This window comes from Protobothrops mucrosquamatus, unplaced genomic scaffold, assembly GCF_001527695.2.
Source record: "Protobothrops mucrosquamatus isolate PMUCROS unplaced genomic scaffold, P.Mucros_1.0 scaffold2066, whole genome shotgun sequence".
NCBI lineage: Eukaryota > Metazoa > Chordata > Lepidosauria > Squamata > Viperidae > Protobothrops > Protobothrops mucrosquamatus.
In genome coordinates this window covers 1-22496 of record NW_015388171.1, presented here as the reverse complement: position 1 = coordinate 22496, position 22496 = coordinate 1, and the positions used below count along the sequence as shown (strand labels likewise).

General features: G+C 42.5%; 1 protein-coding gene across 1 annotated transcript in view; it reads left to right on the top strand.

Moving 5' to 3' along the window:
• The window catches only part of CEP135 (centrosomal protein 135), a gene marked incomplete in the record, with an annotated part of 42986 nt that extends 36772 nt beyond the window's left edge, over positions 1–6214 (top strand). The window contains 6 exon segments of the mRNA XM_015823987.1: positions 570–755; positions 1084–1293; positions 1548–1750; positions 2691–2747; positions 3469–3609; positions 5325–6214. Coding sequence (XP_015679473.1) covers positions 570–755; positions 1084–1293; positions 1548–1750; positions 2691–2747; positions 3469–3609; positions 5325–5373 — 846 coding nt within the window.
• Between the last annotated feature and the right edge of the window lie 16282 nt (positions 6215–22496).

The window sequence follows — 22496 nt, the reverse complement described above, 5'->3', positions numbered from 1 at the left end:
ATTTTTATTAACACGGAGGAGATGGATTGCTTAAGTTTAGAGTTTGGAGTTAGAGATATTAATATTTGTTTACTTGTAGTTGAATGTTAGCCTAGGTTTGGTTTGGGAAGTCTGGGGGGTAGGGGGATGGGATAAATCATTGTGTAATATTTGTGATGTATTTTTTCGTTTATGATAAAAACAATAAAATTTTATATTGGGAAAAACACGTACGTATTCGAATGCAACGTTGTATCAAAATTTCAAAGCAATCGGTGAAGAACTTTCGAAGATTTAAGATTTTGAACAAACGAACATTTACATTTTTATTTATATAGATAAGAAAGATAAGATAGATGATCAATTACTGTAACATTTGCCTCAAATCTTTTAAAGTCTTAACTGTAACAGTATGATAATTTAATCTTGAAGTACTGGGTTGGCTCATATGGAAAATAACACATATTCAGGTTTCTTCAGTGGAACAAGTTGCTGACAATTTCTAAACCGAAGAGAAGCCAAATAGTAGCTGAGACATTTGTTTCAGTGACGTATTGCTCAGTGGACGTATTATTTTCTCTTAATATTAGGAAAGAGAAAATAAAGAATTATTGGAGAAGTTCCAGATGCTTCATAGCCAAGCCGAAGATTGGGAAGTAAAGGCCCATCAAGCTGAGGGACAAAACAGCTCAGTACGATTAGAGCTCCTTTCAATTGATACTGAACGAAGACATCTTAGAGAAAGAGTAGAATTACTGGAAAAAGAAATTCAAGAGGTAATTATAAAATTATAGCTTCCTAGACCATTTTAATGTGCTTTTCTTAATCAAATACCTGGACATTAATTGAAACTTTGTACAAGGAGCAGATGGCATTAATCATCTGTATGTTCTCAGGGGGATAACTAATTTTAGATTTATGCCTGCTCTTGCCCAGTACTTGTTAAGTCTTGCAAATGGTTGTAAGTTTATTTTGAAACGGAAAAATACTTCCAAGTTGATATATTGTTTTGTTTGTTTCCCAATAACTGAGTGCAAATAGGAAAATGTAATAGGAGCATATCATCCAGGCTTCTAAAAAGAGTTACTTTTGTCTTTCATGCAGCACATCATTGCACATCAAACTTACGAATCTCAAATCTCTTCAATGGCAAAAAATATGTCCAAGCTGGAAGAAATTCTCAGACGTGAAAAAGAAGAAAAATCTTCAATAAATCACGATGTGTCTGCCGTTAGAGATCTATGTGTCAAACTGGAATCTAGCAAAGATCTGGTCTCACGTCAATTAACATCCAAATCTCTGGAGTTTGAGAGGGTAAAAGAGAAAAATGTTATTCTTACAGGATATAAATCAATTTTTTTATTTAAGGTAAAATGTTGACAGTAAAATAGATATATATTCTAAGATTAAAAATTCGTCTTGCAGTCACTGTGGCTTGAAAAGCCACCCTGGGAGAGAGGGGAAGGATGTGGAGTAAAGAAGGGTTTAATGGCGAGGTGGACAGGAACTATGGGCTTACTTAGTCACTGTGAGATTATTTACTAAAGAAACTCTTTTTTATGTTCTAGATTGTATCTGAATTTGAAGATGCAAAGGCAGAAGGAGAGCTGTTAAAAAAGCAATTGTCAAGTGAGCGGCTTACAATACAAAACTTGGAAACGCTCTTGGCTACCAGCAGAGACAACGATTTTCAGAATCATTTGATAACCCATGAAAAGGATTCAGAGATACAGTTGCTCAAAGACAAGTTAACTCTCTCAGAGAGTAAATTGTATGTTGAAAAGTATAAAATGACTGGTTTCATAATATTTTCTTTCAGCTGTTTGTAATTTAGTGCCTCCATTCTTGAATATATATCTGTCTGTGTGTGTGCATGTGTGTGTGTGAAGTATCTCCATTCTTATATATTTATATATATATATATATATATAAATTTACATAATGAAATCCAGATTTTCTGATTAGTAACGAGAGAAAGGTTTTGTTAGAAACAACAGGCTTCAGATATTTCCCCTGGAATTGCAATTTGCCTAACTTGCATTGAAAGATGTAATTACTCATCTTTGGTTTATGTGTTTCTTTCACAAAAGTACGATTATTTTCTTACCTTGCACGGTACCCTTTGCTATGCAAAGTATAAGATATAAAGCAGAATATGCTAAAAGCAACATGTGCAATCTGTGTTCTTCAGCGGAGAAAAACAATTTAGATGAAACTTAGCAGCTTGAAGATGTGTGGACTTGAACTCCCAGAATTCCTTAGTCAGGAGGACTTGGGAATTCTGGGAGTTGAGGTCCACAAAACTTAAAAGTTGCCAGGTTTGAAAAACACTGTTTTAGATTATTACGATTGTCACTACAAATGCGTGTAGTATTGCCTATTCGTATGCAAGTATATTGTTCATTATGGCCACTTGGAAAAATCAAAGCTTGCAATACAGAAGAAATTCTGTCAGCAATGTGTCAAATGCATGCATTGCTTTAAGTTTCAGGCGAATGCATTTCCAAATGTACATATTTTAAGTAGACTGTTTTGTGGTAAATTGGAGGTTTCTTTAAGAACTTTTTGCATGTGTATGCACAAGTGTGGGTATTTTTTTCTTAATTTCTAGGTCTCCGTTTAGTTGTTTGCAGCTATTTTTAAAGTTCTTGTACAATGCCATCTGCGAATGTGTAGTAGATATTTTCCTCTTTGTTTTGCAATATTTTTAGAACAAGTCTCAGTAGAGAAGTTTCTATACTGCGAAATAAACTTGCACAGCTGCAGACNAGGAGAAACTTCCTGACAGTTAGAACAATTAACCAGTGGAACAACCTGCCTCCAGAAGTGGTGAATGCTCCAACACTGGAAGTTTTTAAGAAGAGACTGGACAGCCATTTGTCTGAAATGGTATAGGGTTTCCTGCCTGAGCAGGGGGTTGGACTAGATGACCTCCAAGGTCCCTTCCAACTTTATTATTATTATTATAAGTTGTTAAGTGAATTTTACCTCATTTTACGACCTTTCTTGACACAGTCGCTAAGCGAATCACTGCAGTTGTTAAGTTAGTAACGCGGTTGTTAAGTGGATCTAACTTCCCCATTGACTTTGCTTGTCAGAAGGTCGCAAAAGGTCATCACGAGACACACACACACACCCGGACACAGCAACCGTTATAAATATGAACCATCCAAATTTTGATCACATGACCATGGGGATGCTGCAACGGTCACAAATGTGAAAAATGGTCAGGGCTATTGTAACTTATTATGATTGTTGAAAGAATGGTTTTAAGTCAAGGACTACCTGTATTATCTAAAGTTCCTGGAAAGCAAATTCTGATTGAACGTTAAGAGAAACAAAATGCTTTCTCGCAGCTAGTAAAGAAGAGAATATTTTTTTAAAGGATTCCAATTTGCTGTGTGGGAAAAAGGTGACCATTCTTGTTTTCCGTGTGAGAGAATATTTGGAAGGGCAACCAGAGTTCAGTTGTAATTTTCTACTTAATAGGGAACGTGCCATCCAAGAGATGCGACGACTTGGCTTTTCTACCACTTCTTTACCTACCTCATCGCCACTTAGCTCAACTTTGAGATCTCCATCGCATTCTCCAGAGAGAGCATTTTCAGTAACAACAGAACGGACAGAAAAGTAAGTAATTAAGTCGCTAGGTGTTTGTTTACTTCGGGGGCATATGATTAATTGGCATTAATATTTCAAAATTAAACATGAGATTGGATCTGTATTTTGGATTTCTCCCAGAGACAAAGTACTTTTAGAAAGTTAGCTCTGAATGTTATCTTTACCGTCTTTAATGTGGGAGAGATGAGGGCAGGTAGATAATTAATACCTATTGTTGGGTGCTTTTGTGTAATTGAAATTATGTGAGTATTGTATTTTGAAGATAGGTCTAATATGACATGATCTGACGTGAGGCACAAAGTATACAGTGGTGGCCAAAATTGTGGAAACCTTTTGGGAAAAGTGTATTTTTGAGGTTTGATGGCTAATAACACCATTTTTTGGGGGGGAGTAGTACCATAAAATTATATATCAATGGAAAAATAATTTAATCAAGAATGTAATGCAACAATGTTTATTCAATTATCTGTACTGTATTCTATGAAAAGTGATAGCCAAATAACCAGAAAAAGGAAGCACAACTTGCTTAGGTTGAGATCAGGTAGCTTTCCTTCATCTGATTGTAGCCAATGAGCATGAGTGTTTAGAGAGCCAATCAGGTGTCACCTTGTTTTGGCAATGAGCCAATCAGATCACAGTAAGATTCAGTTATTGATGTCATGTATTGAAGCTGAGAGGACATTTGTCAGTGTGTTATGTGATCGCTATCAAGATGGTTCGGTTTCTTTGTGTTCTTTCATTTAGTGAGCTTGTAAAACGTAATAAAATTAAAGTAATGGTGCAAAGAGTTGACTGGTTGCCCAGAAAGCGATGTAAAATAGTATTATTAAGTGAACAAGGCTACAGTTATAAAGAAATTAGAAGAAAAATGGGTGGAAACTTAACCAAAGGTGGCACTTTTCCCAAAAGGTTTCCACAATTTTGGCCACTACTGTACATTCTAAAAAAAACACAATATTCTAAGATTATAAATTCCTAATGGGCATGTTTTCAATATAATCATTCCATTTTCTTTCTTCTTAGAAATGTGGGCTTCAAGGATTAATCAGTTACTTTAAAAGCAGAACAATAATGCGATGTTTCCATGTTTGGACTCACTGTCAGCGTTGACTTGAATTCTACCTCTAAAATGTTAAATCATTAATACTAGGATTATTGAAACAACAAGAAACTGTGTGGGAGCACTTAGTGTGTAATCAAACTTTGCAACATTCTGCTATCATACATAGGCTGGGTTGGTTTTTAATAATTATGATAGGTTTGCCCTGAAAATTAAGACTAAACATTTGAATTGGAGATAATAGTATGGTTTGTTATTATCTCTTTTTCAAGGTTATTCATTTTCAGTTAGATGAGCTACAGGCAGTCTGTAGTTGCTATTGACCGCAAAGCAAATAAATATGGAAGATGAAAAGTCCTTTAATCATGACATATATCTATTATTGAGGTTGTTTTCATACCAGTAATTTTATAAAATGTGTATATGTATGTTTTAATAAATTATGCTCAGTTTAATAATGCCCTTTAACCTGAGCACAAATGTTACATCGTTAACATTAAAAGGCGTCTTTTAAATTTTATCTCTAAATTGAAGTACCTCTGTATTTTAAAAATTGTTTTATATTAAAAAACAAATTTATACACATTAAATTATGATAGTATAAATAATGTTAATATCATGTCTGTCTTAGAGTCATTTAGCAATGTTGTTCCTTTTTTTAAAGTTCTGAAGTAAAGTTTGAGGAATTGACACACCTGAGTTCCAGCTTTTAAAGACAAAATGATGCAGTTTAAAATACAAAACTAATTAGGTAAGAATGAACTTTATTGCAAGGAAATTAATCATGTTGTAGGTCTTGTCACAAAGTAATAACAAGTTATCAGAAACAATACGTTCCTTAACTGACAGGAGCTTTATACCATCTTGACATTATCCTCAACCAGCAATCTGCACTAATCACTAAAACATTTAACTCCAGAGCTATTTGGGACATAACTTGCCTATGTTTGTGGATATTTTATTAAAAAAAGAGAAATTTAATTACTGAAGAAAATCCATGAATTAAAGTAACAGGAACATTCTTGGCCACAAATAATACATCTGTGTAACCAAAAGTACATGGAATCTTGGATTGGGGCGTATATCCCCTAATGTTATCATTCTATAGCATTAATTTTGGATTGTGTGTTGTTACTAACGTACTTGATATCACTAAGAAGACAATACTAATGATATTCTAATTAAATAAAGTAATTTCAGTTTTCAAGGAATAGTTGCAGATTGATTTATATCCTTTGAAGAAAAAAAATATTTTCCGGTTCTCCTTATAGACATTGGCAAGAAGAACAGAAAATGTCATTCAACAGAGAACGACAAGCCAATTCCTAAATGTAATGACAGCTTATTATAATAAAGTATATTCATAAACTGGAATGATAGTCTCAGTAGAAGAACTCAAACATATTGTTTTAACTACTGATTGATAATTCACATGGTATCTTTTTACGTCACTCTTGTTTTAAAAAAATTTAAAAATAAATCATTACTGTTTTTAATATGTCATACAATTCCTGTTTTCTGTGCTGTATAAAGCAAAAATAAAAATTGCTCTTCTGGGTATTAAAAGAAGCTTTTCATATTGATATCAGATTAAGTTAAATGATGTGCGTTCAGATTACGATAAACACAAACTCAACTTAAAAAAATATTTAAAGTATTAATAAAGACATATAAAAATCATTAAACATTTCCTGATATAGAATACCAGATTAATTAAAAAGTCTTGCTTAATTTTTAAGATAACATGAAACTCTGTATTTCAGAATATGGATAATCCTGAATTTACAACCATTTGATTAATGGCCATTCAAAAATACAATGGCCTTTTCACACTTACGATTGTTGTAGCACCCTCACAGTCACATAATCAAAGTTCAGGTGCTTGGCAACTGGCCTGTATGTACAATGGTTGCAGTGTCTCAGGGTCCTGGAATTGACATTTGTAACCTTCCTGAGAATTTATGACACGCAAGGTCAATGAGGAAGCCAGATTTACTTAACAACTGCCTGATTCACTTAACACAGCAGTGATTCGGTTAACAACCGTGGCGAAAAGGTCATAAAATGGGGCATGACTCACTTAACAATTCCCTTGCTTAGCAGTGGAAATTTTGGGCTCAATTGTGGTTGTACGTTGAGGACTATCTGTATACCAAATTGTGTACTGTAATGAGAAGGAAGTTGTTGCAGTTCAGATGAAAATGTTTACATTCAGGTTGCATGTGACAATCAACCTGGATTGATTCCTGTAGGAATGGACATTCTAGAGAGGCCATTGGTTCTCAACCTTTTCTTCACCACGGACCCCCTTTAAATACCCTTTGTGGCCACGGACCCCCAAGATTTAACTCAGGATTTAAATAACATTTTTTCAAGCCTTCGTGGATGGGTGTGATGGCAGAACCTCTGGGATCCACAGGCCACAGGTTGAGAACCACTGCTGTAGGCCAAACTGACCATCCAGGCCCATTTTGTAGCCTCCTTTGTCGTGGTTGTAGAATGGTGATCAAACGACTATAATCTTATCCTCCTCGTTAGGATATCTTTTGAGAATTGTGTTAAAAATACATATAAGACGAAAGAGGGTAATTCTTTTTTTTGAACTTGAACCAGAGTGGTTGGTCTACAAAGATCAATTTTACAGGAGACCGGAACAATTAGTTTTGTTAATTCACATTAGAGACATTTTTTTAAAAAATGGAGGATGTGTATAATGAGGGAATGACTTTGGGAGACAGGACAAAGAGACACAACCAAGGTCAGATAAAAGGCAGCTTAGCCCACGGCAGGAATGTGGATGAGGCAATAGGCTCAGAAGAGACCCTGGTTTGCTCTGGAAATGGGATTGGGTGGGGGGGAGAAGAGAGAGAAAAGCATTTTCAGAGTTGCAAGATTTTGTTAATGTAATCTTACAGTAAAGTGCAGTTAGCTCATGTGGGTGTGTTTCATGTCTAGTCTAGACCAGGGCGTTTCAATCTTTTCACCCATTGTACTACTTTTAGGATATGGCAACATCCGAGTACCACCAGTCGCCTAGCAAGGTGTCAAAAACGATGACAAAAAAAAAATGAAAAAAGAAAGTACAGGTAGTCCTCGACTTACAACAGTTCACTTAGTGACTCTTAGAAGTTACAATGGCACTGAAAAAAGTGCCCCCCAAGCCACAGCCGAGCAAGACACCTGCTTGCCCACCCAGCGGCGCTCTTCCTCCTGTCCGAGGTTTTCATTGTTGTGAGCATTTCTGTTGAGCATTGGCAGCGGGGGTGGGGTGGGGGTGTTTGGTTTTTACTCCCCCCCGTCGGCTGGGTGGTTGCAGCAGGTTTTGGTCACTTCACATGACCCTGGGACACTGTGACCGCCATAAATATGAATCAGTTGCCAAGCATCTGAATGTAAATCACAAGACCCTGGAGATACTGCAACATTCCAGCTGATCGGCTCTTCTTCTGGGCTCAGCAGAAGCGGCAGGATCAGCGCCGAGCTCCAGCTGGATCCTGGCGCTGATCCTGGGGTTTCCACTGAGCCCTGACAGCCCCGAAGAAGTGCTGATCCTGGCGCTTCCGCTGAGCCCTGACAGCCCTGCAGCTCCAGCCATCTCTCGCTCAGGCTTGTGCGGTGCTGCCACCGGTTCAGCTCACTCCCCTCCGCCGCTACCACTTTTCTAGGATGGTCGCGTACCACCTGCCAGGTGCCAATGTACCACAGATGGTACCCGTACTACTGGTTGAAAAGCCCTGGACTAGACTGAGGCTGACATAACATGAGACGTTAGTAAGGCTGGCATGAGAATCATTTGATAACTTTGGACAAGACGTTCCTTCCTTGGTACAGGGGCTGGATCCAATAATTTCTGTGTTCCTCCAAGAATATGGGTAGCGGTCTCAGATCAGACTGGAATTCGTTCTCAATCCTGTAAAGTTTTATCAACTGTATGTTGATAAAGTTGCATACCCAAAAGAATACTTCCTGATGATGCCTGCCTAAAGTCCTTATTTGTGTAGATGAGGCAGAATCTTAAGCCCTCTCGAGGTAACGGAATGATGTCTCTGAGGCAAGGAGAAGAGGAATACAAGCAGTCCTCCACTTACAACAGTTCATTTAGTGACCATCCAGAATTACAACAGTACTGGAAAAAAAGGGACTTATGACTGTTAGGACCTTGGCAGCCTCCCCATGATCATGTGATCAAAATTCCGACGTTTGGCAACTGGTTTCACACAACCCTTGATGTGCCCCAAGGTCATGCGATCACCTTTTGCAACCTTCTGACTAGCAAAGTCAATGGGGAAGCCAGATTCATTTAGCAACCAGGTTACAAATTTATCAACTGCAGCGAGTCACTTAAGAACTATGGCAGGAAGGATCATAAAATTGGGCAAAACCCATTGAACAAATGTGTCACTTAACAGAAATTTTGGGCTCAATTGTGGTTGTAAGTTGAGGACTACTTGTACATGTTTGTTAATGTCTATTTCTCTTGACAGCAGGAGATATTACAAACATTTGATTGTATAGAAATAACATTCAAGGAAGGGGTGAGGGCTAAATGTAAAGAGGTGGTTACCTTTTCTTTCGATTGATTTTTTAAAAAACTGCATCTGATACAGGAAGGTATTAATCTTTATAAAGCCTGAACCTGAGATGTATATAAACCAAAGACCAACGTGAAACTTTAATTTAATAAAATAATTCCAGAGTGCACTGAAATTGTTGCCTCTCTTAACAGAATGCAATATCTCACAAAAGCAAAATAACATGATCCAAACAATTTGTTTCAGCAACAAGAAATTTATTTTTTTGAATTTGTAAGCTGCCCAACTCCAATGGACTTCACATATATGAAGAACCACTTTGGAAGCAGAAGAGTGTCGAACACTGAAAATCAGGAGTTCGGGCAGTTGAAATGAATATATAGGTTTATTGCAAACAGAAGCTTTCTATAAGAATCTGAACTACCAACAATCAAAGCAAATCGGTGGTAGACGAGTCAACAGAATTCAAGGTGGACTGGACTTGGATCTCTTGTGGGTGGGAAGGGACTAGAGACTGATGACGCGTCGGACCCGTCATCTACAAAAACTAGGAATTGGAAAATTCCTAGAATCTACCTCTAAAATGGGTGTCAAACTCAATTTCATTGAGGGCCGCATCAGCATTGTGGTTGCCCTCGGGGGGGAGGTGGCCTACTGGGTGGGTGTGGATGGAGTGGGTGTGGCCTACTGGGTGAGCATGGCCAGCTCTAAATTGTTCGCGTCAAGGGTGCCTGTGAGGGCCTGGGCAGGAGTGGGACAAATTTGAGGGTCTCTGGCAGAAGGGGGTGGGACCGGGGCAAGCGCCAAGGCATGGTCCATTCATTCCTCACAAAGGGTAACACTTCCCCAGCATGCACCCAGGGGATGGGGCCGGCGCAGCAGGGGCTGGTTACTCGCTGTTTGTAGATGGCCTTGTGGAGCTAAGTCTGAATGCGTTTCAGCATAGATGGCCACCACAAAATTGTACATTGGCTCCTGGCCGGCCGGGGCCAGGGCCAAGGCAGCGGGGGCCGTTCCCTCACTGTTTCCAGGATGGCATTGCGGGCCACATGAAACCACTTCGCGGGCCGCATCTGGCCCCCGGGCCTTGTGTTTGGCATGTCTGCTCTAAAACCAGGCATTTTCCAATTCCTAGTTTTCCTAGATCAGGCATTCTGATCAGGCATGGTTTAAACCAGAGTCCCCATTCTGATCAGGCATGGTTTAAACCAGATGCACTTCCAGTAAATAGAGCAAAGTTGCCTTAATATAGTAGACAACATTTCAAGGGTTCTATGTGGAAATGGTTTTTTTCACAGTTGCAACATACAGTATCTGCTTTCTTTTATGGGACGAAGAACATTTATCTTGGGCAAGTGTGCTATCTATATTCTTACTGCATTGAACAGGATGGTGAATTCTAGTATTCCATTATATACCTGGATCTGTGCATGGGTTAAAAAAAAAATAACCCATAGAAAGAAGTTCTATCACCTAAATCTCTTAGATGGTTTTCTCCCAAAGTGAGCCAAAACAACAGGTGAATGTGGATTCAGGCCCTTGGATTTAAACCAATTAGATGGTTAGAGAGGTTTTAGCTGTTGATACTCTTTTGTCTCTGTGCCACCTCTTATCTTTCAAGGAATGACATGTTTAAGCGCATTAGCAGTAGCCACTGATTGGATTGGCTGGGTGAGTTTACCAGCAATTCTTTGAAGACTCCTTCCTTTGATAAAACATAGAACATAGAATAATAACCCTACCCTCCCTAGAACCTCCAGAAGATCAGGTTGGGGGACGAACTCGTTCTCAGGAATATGGTCACTACCGCTTGGAAAATCTCTGGCTCACGGGTTTTTGACCGGGGCGGGAGCGAGGTGGGGGGACGGGACGGGGGCGAGACGGGGGGTAGGGGACAGGGCGGACGGGTGTCCTGGTGAGTGGCGGAGGTCCCGGCACCGCAGATCGCCCAGACAGCCCAGCAGCGCTATGGTGGCCACACCCTCTGCCCGCGCCCTGCAGCATCAACTGCATGATGAGGTGTGAGGACAGAGTCTTGTCTACGCTGCCTGGCTGCCATGTCCTTGGCTGCACTGCTCCGTGTGGGCCACGCTCAGGGGAGCTGCTGGAGAGGAGGGGGTCATGGGGGGAGGCAAGGCTGGGGCAACGGCACGTGTGCCCACAGAGAGGGCTCCGAGTGCTGCCTCTGGCACCCGTGCCATAGATTCGCCCCCACTGCCTTATACCATTTCAGATAAATGGCTGTCTATACAGGGGGCCTTCAAACTTGGCCCTTTTATGACTTGTGGACTTCAACTCTCAGAATTCCTCAGCCAGGCATACTTGCTCAGGAATTCTGGGAGTTGAAGTCCACAAGTCATAAAAGGGCCAAGTTTGAAGACCCCTGCCCTATACCATGGGTAGGCAACCTTGGCTCTTTTATGACTCGTGGACTTCAACTCTCAGAATTCCTGAGCCGGCATGGCTCAGCTTGGAAACCTCTCCCTTTCCCCTCAGCATGGCTGGCTCAGAAATTCTGGGACTTGAAGTCGACGAGTCATAAAAGAGCCAAGGTTGCCTACCCCTGCCCTATACCATTTCAAATAAATGGCGGTACTTCCTTCTGAAGTACCACTTTTCAGTGACCTGAATGGCAGGCCCAACTGCTGCTTCCCCCTACTAAATTCACAAAAGTACCCTTCTGAGACACAACTGGCCATTTTAAACTGTGCCCTAGTCAGGTCTGTGGTTTCAGAAGTCATGTGAAAGGAAGTTGAAGCAACTTTCTGGCGAGGCCTGACCAAAGGGGTTCCATGTTCCTTCCTTGGGTGCTCTGGAATTTTGGACAAATTGAACTCCCATGTTGTGAATATGCCTGTCTGGCCAAATCTTGCTGACAAAGTAATTTAAGAAAGAAACATATTTTTTTTTGCTCTAACTTGCTGAATTCTCTGGATCTCAGTGAAAATCCTGAATATTGCTGTCACTAGGATGAATCAACTTTAGGAATAAGGAAGGCTGTGTCCTTTTCTTGGAAAAGTTTCCTTACAAAAGACCTTATAAAAGACAGACTAGCCCAGTGGTTCTCAACCTTTTTAATGCTGCGACCCCAACCGGTCGTAAGTCGAGGACTAAACCGGTCGTAAGTCGAGGACTAAACCAGTCGTAAGTCAAGGACTAAACCGGTCGTAAGTTGAGGACTAAACCGGTCGTAAGTCGAGGACTAAACCGGTCGTAAGTCGACGACTACCCAACCGGTCGTAAGTTGAGGCCTTTCCCTGCCCGGGAGCGCCGCACATGCGTGGTTCCACCCCCTGCGCCGGCCGAGGCGTAGCTGGCAAGCGGCAGAGATGGAGCAGGCCGACCACCAGCTGGCCCAGCCCAAGGGAGGTAAGGCACCCGCTGGAAAAGGGGGAAAAAAAATGGACAAAAAAAATGGTGGACAAAAAAAATGGCGGACAGCCTTGCTTGGCGACCCGCGTGAAATGGTCGATCGACCCCAAATGGGGTCCCGACCCACAGGTTGAGAACCACTGGACTAGCCTGTCAATATAAGTTCAATATAGACATATTTATCTATTACGACTAATAGTCATTGATAAATATATCATGCACTGAAGTGTCTGGGCTTTGTATAGCCTTGATATACTACTTCTATTTAATGTTGGAATTCCTCTGTAGAGTAGGGGCTGAAACTTCTTGGTGGGGAAGGCATGTGGAATAGTAGAAGCTAGGAATATAAAGGACATCTTTGGACTTGGGTTAGACGCAGCCAGTAGAGTCTGTTACAATGGCAAATAGGACCTAGTTTTTTTCCTTGTAATTATCCCCACTTTTGCGTTGTTTAGATAAGCAAGAAATTCTGATTTGCTTGAGCCATGGTGAAAGATAACCAGAATGATACTGTTCTTTGTGACTTAGTTGCTGGAGGAAAAAAAAATGTTTTTGAAGATTTCGGGGAGTTAAGACAATAGAATGGATTTGGTAGGTGACCTTGCCTTCGCAGAGGAGAACAAGCAAGGCAGCCGGCATCAGTGAAATCAGTTTTACACCTTGATTATCTTTGTACTTTTCCATTAATCTACTAAAGTGGATTAAAACTGTTGTGTGAGCCCTAATCAACAATGTGAGCTTTTATTTCTGAATGTGGGTATAAAAGGAATTTGAGAACGTAGTGCCCTTTAAAAGGTGCCAACCACAGTTGTGAGCAAGGCAGCTATTCCCATCGTCTCCCAGTTCTCAAAACCTGCCAGGGACTGCTGCCTTGCGGTCTCTTGTCAAAGATCAACTGCTTGGACCACTTGTGCGTGATCTCCCATCCTCTCCTTATTTGGAGAAACTTCAAAGAGCCAGTCTACACACAGACTCTTTATGTGGTTGTCAGCTTTGTTTTTTGCAGACCCATCTTCAAATTACCATTTCCTCTTCCCAAGAAGGACATCTATATGTTAGTTATTGAGGTACTACAGTTATAGCAAGTTTTAAATATTTCATTAACTTTCACATTATGTGCCCCCCCCCCGGACTGCTACGGAGCTCCCTCTGTTTTATATGTGCCATGGTTTTATTCATAATTGTGCCGTGTGGTTCTATTCTAACTACCGTACATTCAGTTTATTTTTTTTGTCTTCTATCAACATCTTATATGTTTTATATCTTCAGAGATATTTTTGTGAAAATCTTACATTATGCAAAGCTCCCACCTTAGACAAACTCATAATATTCTAAAATTAGTACAAATACAAAAGCTTATTTTTGGAAAATAACAGATTGTGCAGGAAATATTTTCCCCAATTATCACTTTGTTTTCTTTCATAGTGAATTCATTTTCTCAGAACTGTTTCATATAGGCAGAAATTTTATTTTTCTCCATACCCTATCTTTCATTTTTTCAGAGCGGCATAGCTTTACCCAAGTTGTAAAATAATTTGTTATGAGATATTTTAATACATTTGAAATTTGGTAGTTGTTCCTGAGGACTATTTTCCACTGATACTATTTTCAAAGTGCCAGAGACTCCATTCCCCTTTCACCCCATGAGTTACATTTGATTCAGAAGCTAGTAAAACTGCCCGGCATTGTTGTGCAAGCTGACACCAAAGTAGTGTCTGATACCAAATTGTAGAAACAGGCTGATGCTAATCCCAAAGGTGCTTTTTCAAAGGGCAACTGGACTTTGTTTTTCTTTGAAGACATTTCCCTCCTCATCCAAGAAGCTTCTTCCGTTCTGACCGAATGGTTGGAGGAAGGATTTATATTCCTTGCAGATGACTGCAGACGACCACCATTCAGTCAGAACCGAAGAAGCTTTTTGGATGAGAAGTGAAACGTCTTCAAGGAAAAAACAAAGCCCCAGTTGCTTTTTGAAAAAAAAGCATCTTTGGGACAACAGTGACCTGGATCAGGGCTTTTCAATCTTTTCACCCATTGTACCACTTTTAGGATATGGTAATATCCGAGTACCACCAGTCGCCTAGCAAGGTGTCAAAAACTTGATGACCAAAAAAAAAGAAAAAAGAAAAAAGTGATGAAGTACAGGTAGTCCTTGACTTACAACAGTTCGCTTAGTGACTGTTTGAAGTTACAATGGCACTGAAAAAAGTGCCCCCCAAGCCACAGCCGAGCAAGACACCTGCCTGCCCACCCGGCGGTGCTCTTCCTCCTGTCCGAGGTTTTCATTGTGAGCATTTCTGTTGAGGATTGGCAGCGGGGGTGGGGTGGGGGTTGTTTGGTTTTTATTCCCCCAGTCTGCTGGGTGGTTGCAGCAGGTTTTGGTCACTTCACATGACCCTGGGACACTGTGACCGTCATAAATATGAATCAGTTGCCAAGCATCTGAATGTAAATCACAAGACCCTGGAGATGCTGCAACATTCCAGCTGATCGGCACTTCTTCTGGGCTCAGCGGAAGCGCCAGGATCAGTGCCGAGCTCCAGCTGGAGCCTGGCGCTGATCCTGATGCTTCCACTGAGCCCTGACAGCCCTGAAGAAGCGCTGATCCTGGCGCTTCCGCTGAGCCCTGACAGCCCTGCAGCTCCAGCCATCTCTCGCTCAGGCTTGTGCGGTGCTGCCACCGGTTCAGCTCATTCCCCTCCCCCGCTACCACTTTTCTGGAATGGCTGCGTACCACCTGCCAGGTGCCAATGTACCACAGGTGGTACCCGTACCACTGGTTGAAAAGCCCTGAGTGCTGGATGACTGAGAATCTCCCCAGACAGATTTATGCTAACCTTTCAACTCCCAAGAGAGTGGAAGAAACCCTTTGGGAACATTGCAATTTCATTTAGGATGGTAGGGAATACTTCTATTAAGGCAGTGGTTCTCAACCTGTGGGTCGGGACCCCATTTGGGGTCGATCGACCATTTCACGGGGGTCGCCAAGCAAGGCTGTCCGCCATTTTTTTTGTCCGCCATTTTTTCCCCCTTTTTCCGGCGGGTGCCTTACCTCCCTTGGGCTGGGCCAGCTGGTGGTCGGCCTGCTCCGTCTCTGCCGCTTGCCAGCTACGCCTCGGCCGGCGCAGGGGGCGGAACCACGCATGCGCGGCGCTCCCGGGCAGGGAAAGTCCTCGACTTACGACCGGTTTAGTCCTCGACTTACGACCCGGTTGGGGTCGTGGCATTAAAAAGGTCGAGAACCACTGTATTAAGGCCAAGTCCCATGGGGAGGGAAGACCCGTCTGTTCCTACCTGGCTCCGACCTTCACAGGGCCTTAAGTGTTGAAGCCCCCTTTCACCCAAACCAATCTAAGGCCTTTCCACTGAAGTCAATGAAGACGCCCCATTGGCGGCCCCCCCACCATAGGCCGCCCCAGGTGAAGCTTGAGCGAAAGGTGGGGAGGAGGAGGAGCAGGAGGAGCCACTTTTTCCCACCCGGCAGGCCGCTGGACCCTTAAGCTTTCCTTCTCCCGCTTTCCCTCCCTCCCTCCCTCCCCGCTCGGCTCAAGGCTGCCGGGTTGCAGGGAGCATGTGATCGCTGCCGGGTCTCGAATTCGCTCGCCTTGCCATGGTGTGGCAGCAGCGCGGAGCTCAATGGAGGCTGCTTGAGATTCGAGAGCGGGCTGGGCGGCTGCTCCTCCTCCTCCTCCTCCTCCGCCGCTGCCCTGGAGGATCCACCGCAAGCCGGGAAAGCCCGACCGATCTTCCCGTCGCCAAAACGAGGATCTCCAACAAGGTAGGACTGGGTTTTTTTTTTCCTTCTTCTTCTTCTTCTTCTTCTTCTTCTTCCCCCTGGTTTTGCTGGATCTCCCCGCCCTGACCTGCCCTGGCTGCCCGCTTTCCTCTTGGAAGCCTTCCCCGGGCTGGGGGGAGCAGAAGTTTGCCGGGCGCCAGCGCGTCGTCTGACCTTCCCCCCCCCCCCGCTTCGCTCAGCCCGTTTTCTCCGGGCAGCGGCGACTTTGCCTGGGAAAGCTGGCCAGCCAAGCTTAAGAAGGGGATGATGGGTCGGCGCTGGGGAAAGCGAGTCTTTCTGGATCCTGGGAGAAAAGCGGCGGCGGCGGCGGCGTCTGTGATGGAGACGGGCGTGGGGAGTGGGCAACGCCGTAGTAAGACCGTAGTGACGGCGCTGCTCCCGGACGGATTAAAGAAAGCCAGCCTGGCGGAGGCTGCCGGGGGGGGGGGATCCTTCCTCTCCGCCTGTGCTGTCAGGCTTTGGGGAGATCCGCTGACGTCTCTCCCCTTCCCTCCCTCCCTCTCGATCGGGTCCCCTGTTCATTTCCCCGGCTTGAGTCTAAATTTGGGGGGGGGGGAGAAAGAAGGGGTGACTTTTCTCGCTGGGTCTCCCCACCGCTCCCCGTTTCTGGAGCTGCATTGCTTTGTCTGAACCCTGCCTCCCTCCCTCATCGCGGGACGCTGCTGCGCCTCGTGTAAACGGGCTGTAAGCGTGTCTGCCGCTTGTCGCCCCGGGAAGACGACGGGCGAGACCCTCCCCAAGGGATCCCTTGCTTTCCGCCACCGTGTCACCCCCCGCCCCGGTTGCACGGCGGGGACTATAGCTTTGCGCCGCCACATGCGGGGGTCAGAGGAGTGGCGCCTTTTTTTCTTTTTTTTGGCCGCCTCTCCAGAAACGGCAAAGGTTCACCTGAAGGAATCTCGGTACTGCTGCGGCGGCTTTGGCCTCTCCGGAGGCCCCCGGAGCAGGAAGGTCCCTCAGGGAAGCAGGCGTCGGTGAAAGGGAGAAAAGGCGTCGCTTGGCACCCGCCCCGTCTCTGCTCTGGGGAGGGAGGGGGGGTGTTAAAAAGAAAATTGGAAACCGCAACTCTCCCTCTTGCAATTTTAATAAGGTTCACAATAGGGCTGTGGAAACTGAGCTGCTTAGGTAGGCAGGTAGGCGAGGAGAGGTTCGTAAGGAGAAGGAAGTGCCCTTTTTTGCAACCGGGAGTAAAGCCACCTTGCCGTGCCGTGGGGTTGAAAGGTGGCTTTTGCTTCCCCGCTGAGATACCTGTGCGATGACAAGTCCCAGAGCGGTGGTTCTCAACCTTTTTAATGCCGCGACCCCCCCAACCGGTCGTAAGTCGAGGACTAAACCGGTCGTAAGTCGAGGACTAAACCGGTCGTAAGTCGGGGACTACCCAACCGGTCGTAAGTCGAGGACTTTCCCTGCCCGGGAGCACCGCGCATGCGTGGTTCCGCCCCCTGCGCCGGCCCAGGCGTAGCTGGCAAGCGGCAGAGACGGAGCAGGCCGACCAGCTGGCCCAGCTCAAGGGAGGTAAGGCACCCGCCGGAAAAGGGGGGAAAAAATGGCGGACAGCCTTGCTTGGCGACCCCCGTGAAATGGTCGATCGACCCCAAATGGGGTCCCGACCCATAGGTTGAGAACTGCTGTCCTAGAGAATAATTTCCACATTCCCACAAAATAAAAGAGTCCAATTACAGCTGAACCAGCTTGTTAAGTGAAGGCAGGCAGGAGGTAATTGCTGTCTCTTATTAGAACCAACAAACAAATAATGTCTTTTCTGGGACCTTTAATGTACCTATATTTTTCCCTTATTTATATCCCGCTTTTCAGGAAGCATATCCTTCCATGGTAGGATGCTACCTGAAGCTACTGAAAAACAGGTTGCACGAATGCAGGTGTGCATAGTGAATAAATCCAGCATAGGATCTATGGGAAACTGTGATGAACCAATCAGAACTGACGTGCTGATTTTATTCAGCTGAAACTAGCTGTGCGGTGACCTTTATCTGCTGCTGTCTTCCTATCACAGCTGGATCGTCATCCCCACAGCCCAATGCATGCTGTGCACAGGGAAGAGGGTCAAAAGGGTCAAGAGGGCAGCTACAACTGGTGTGGTCCAAGTCCACTCCTGTTCTACATTTTTTTCCCCTTTTAACCCTGTAATCCCTTGCATCGGGGTGGCGTTGAGGCGACTAAATGGAGTTGAGCGTTTACTGGACAGATGCCCTTCCTGACGCCTATGTGGAGTTTGCAGCAGATATTTTCCGTATGCACCCAGAGAAAGAAATATTTGCCACTACCTAGGATCGAACTCACGGCTTCCTGATTGTGAGGTGAGAGCTCCACCTCTAAGCCACCATTTATTTTCTACATCAGGGGTGTCAAACTCACAATGTCACATGATGTGTCCTGACGTATCGCGACTTTTTTTCCATTGCCGGCAATGGGGTGGGCGCGGTTTCAGCATGACGCATCATCCGGCCCGCTGGCGGTTTGACACCCCTGTTCTACATGATACACACAAAATGGGTGGAGCTTTGACTATGTAGTTGTAACTGCCATCATGACTGTTTTGACCTTTCCCCCCTCTTTCCACTCTAAAAAGGAGTTAGAAAGAAAGGAAGCTAGTTGTAATGAAGTATTTTCCCCTTTCACATAGCAAGAATTATATTCTGTTGCTGAAAGCAGATAATATTAATAATTTTTGCCAGATATTCAGCTATTAAAAGCAGATGATCGAATCACCCAACATCAATACAGTATTAAAGACTGCTATAAAAATTAGGTGCTAAGCAGCTGGAAATATTTCCCAAGCAGGGAAAATGCCAAGAAAAAATTAAAATAAATATGAGTTTGTTTCAGGATTAGATTATCACTAAAGGGAAAAGTGTTAGAATGGGTGTTACCTTCAATATCTTGGCCTACATGGGCTTAGGTTTAGTAGTTTCAAGCTTGGCAATTGTGCATATGGTGGTCTTTTAGGCGTGTATCAATCTTTCCTTGGGAAATTTTTTAAGCTCCTCAAAATCTGATGCCTGGAGGAAGTAGATCTGAGACATCCTGTAATAGATGGTGCTTTTTAGTTTAAACAGTTTGCCAGCTGGTTTAAACTAAACGCCAGATATGAAGAATTGAGCTTTGAAAAATGGCGTATTACCATTTTTAAAACTTAGAAGTCCCTGCTTGCTAAAATTCTTCACATAGATTGTTATTCCTGGGTATCAGTTGGGTAGTTTGTGATGGCAATACCACAAGCTAAAAAATTCTTATCCAGTTATCGTACAAGCAGTTGGTTTATCACTTTAGGTTTGTGTCCTTTGAATCCCATGCTCTGTTTAGCAGTGCCTAGTCATTCAGTCTGAAGAATAAATTTTTAAAGAGACACGTTTTAGAGCTCAAAATGGTAGGTACTTTAAACAAGTGTTTTATACTAGTGTAAAAAATTAATATAAGATGCTTGTTTCTGGTTTAGCATAATTTGAGAAGCCAGCCCCTAAGATTTATAAAATTTGGTTTAGACTTTTGTGCCTTGTTTAAGGAACAATGGTTAAAAATCCCGATTTAATAGTAAAGAATTCTTATTATTAAATCTAACCTAGACCCTCGAGAGGAACATGAAATGTACTTAATAGGAGAAAAAATAGGATCATGTAGAGATGATGATGTCTCTGAATGAAGATTTGAGGCAAATAATTGTGCTGATTTATGAAAAACCAAGAGGACTATTATTCAAATATGTCATTTTAAGTCTGTGTATTCACTTCAGCTCTAACAGAAGGGGATAAGGCTGCAACAATACAACTCATTAGGAAACAAACATGGATTAGTGCATTGTGTGTACTTAGCACATGATAAGCCAGTTAGATGTACTAGTGGTTAAGGTACTGCTTAGAAACCAGGAGAGTGAATTCTAGTCCTGCCATAGGCATGAAAGCCACCTGGATGCCTTTAAGCCAGTTCTTCTCTCTCAGTCCAACTCCAGGACTATATTTTTGGGGAAAAACAGAAAGAAGAAAGATTATTATGTAGGTATATTTGCTGCATTGGGTTACTTATAAAGTAATAAAGCCAAGATAAAAATATAAAACGAGAAGATGAATTACTTTTGATATTCAGGTTGTGTTACTAAGCCTTATTAAAACTCTCTTGAGCTGAGTTTGACAGTTGGTGGCTAATTGGCCGTCAACACTGGCAGCTATATGGAAATGGTTGTGATTGTCTAGACCACAGCCTTGAGGTTTTCTAGAAGCCCTCCATCCAAGTACTAACTAGACATTAATTTGGCTAGTTGTTGGTTTTTTACAACTGCTAATCTCACTAGGTGCTATCACTATCTGCAGGCAAGAACTAAAAGAGACTAAGAAGGAAGAAGTTTATTAGAATTGGTTGAGAAGAAAGATCACTGAATACATATCAAACATAAATGATTGGATTGATTGACTGATTGGTTGATTATGTGCCATTAAGTCAGTGTCAACTCGTGGTGACCAAGACGATCTAACCTGATCATTTAGGTCTTCCAATGATCTACCCATCACCCCCGTAACCAGATCTAACCCGATCATTTAGGTCTTCCAATGACGTACCCATCAGCAGCGTAACCAAGTCCATGTATGTTGCTGCTGGTCATTCTTTTTTTCTCTTCCACCTTTCCCAGCACTCTAGAGAGAAGAGCTTTGCTTAATGTTTCTGAAATCAGATAATTTGAGGCTGCTCAGGTGCGACTCAACTTGATTGATTTGTTCGATGACCCATTTGTTTGTTTTCATGGTATTCTCAGGAGCCTTTTCCAGTGCCAAATTTCAAAATTTCTGATTGGATAGGTAATAGACAAGTTAAAGAACTAAGTTGGATGGAGATTATAATTTCAAAAAAAGAAATTAAGCCAAGTAGCTAAAGAAGATTAGAAGATAATATAGAAATCAGAATGGGATCATTAGAAATTCTTTCTACAATGCTCAAAGCTCAGTTTACTTATACTGCAGTTGATTTGTTTTGACTAGCAATAACAGAAATATTGCCATTTTGGCCTCCCAGATGTTATTGAACTAAGCAGCTCAAAACTTACAATTCACTATGTTGTCTGAGATGCTTGCTAGAGATTGTAATCCAGCAAGATGTAGTGAGCCACAGACCTAACCTTTCATTTAAAAAACCCCTCAGCCATGCTTTCAACCTACCATCTTGGTCATTCATTAAATTGGTATTGATGAAAGGTTAATGTCCTAAGATTTGTGAATAACTCACATAATTATGAGCCAAGTTACGTGGAAAACAACAATGAAAATTCATGGGCAACTAATTAGCCATAGTGAGGCTAAAACAATTAAATGTGCGTTGTGAAGTCACACTTATAAGCACTGCCATTTTGTTCTTGCATCGTACTTAAGTATGTTAGGGCAAAATCTATCATGATGAAAGGACAAATATTTCATCACTTTTGCCCCTTTGCCCTCTTTCTACTCATGTCAATGTATATGAGGGGAAAGTGTTTGTAGGAGGATAAATTACCAAACGTGCATGACCGTGCAAATATAATACCTTTAATCCAGGGGTCTTCAAACTTGGCCCTTTTATGACTTGTGGACTTCAACTCCCAGAATTCCTCAGCCAGGCATGTTTGTAGACCCCTGCTTTAATCCATAAAATATATATACATACATTATATTAAATACATAATAAAAATATAATGCAGACATTTGTGTGAGGATGTCAATGCACAGATGGTGTCACGATGACATTACTGTAGCGTGCTGTTGATGTGGCTGAATCCAAGCTAAGCATGCTGTATGAATATGGCAAATAGGGTTTGAATTAACCTAGTTCAATACATTGCATGCACACAACTGTGCAGTACCATCAAAGAACAATGTACCAGAACAAACTTCTAAAAATAGATGAGTCTGAATCATATAACTTTATCTTTCTGATTCCTCTCCCAGTCCTTCCATTATATTTATTCCCTAAAAATGATGTCTTGGTTTCCTGATATCTCAGCTTTGAGATTTGGTAATGGTCTCAGACAAAATTCCCCTTTTCCTTTTGAGTTTATTTGCTTTTTAAAGGTCTTATGTGATTACTTGTCTCTGTACTTGAAAGTTTATCTTCCAGCTAGTACATGAATTTGTTCCAAATGTATGGTAATCATCCA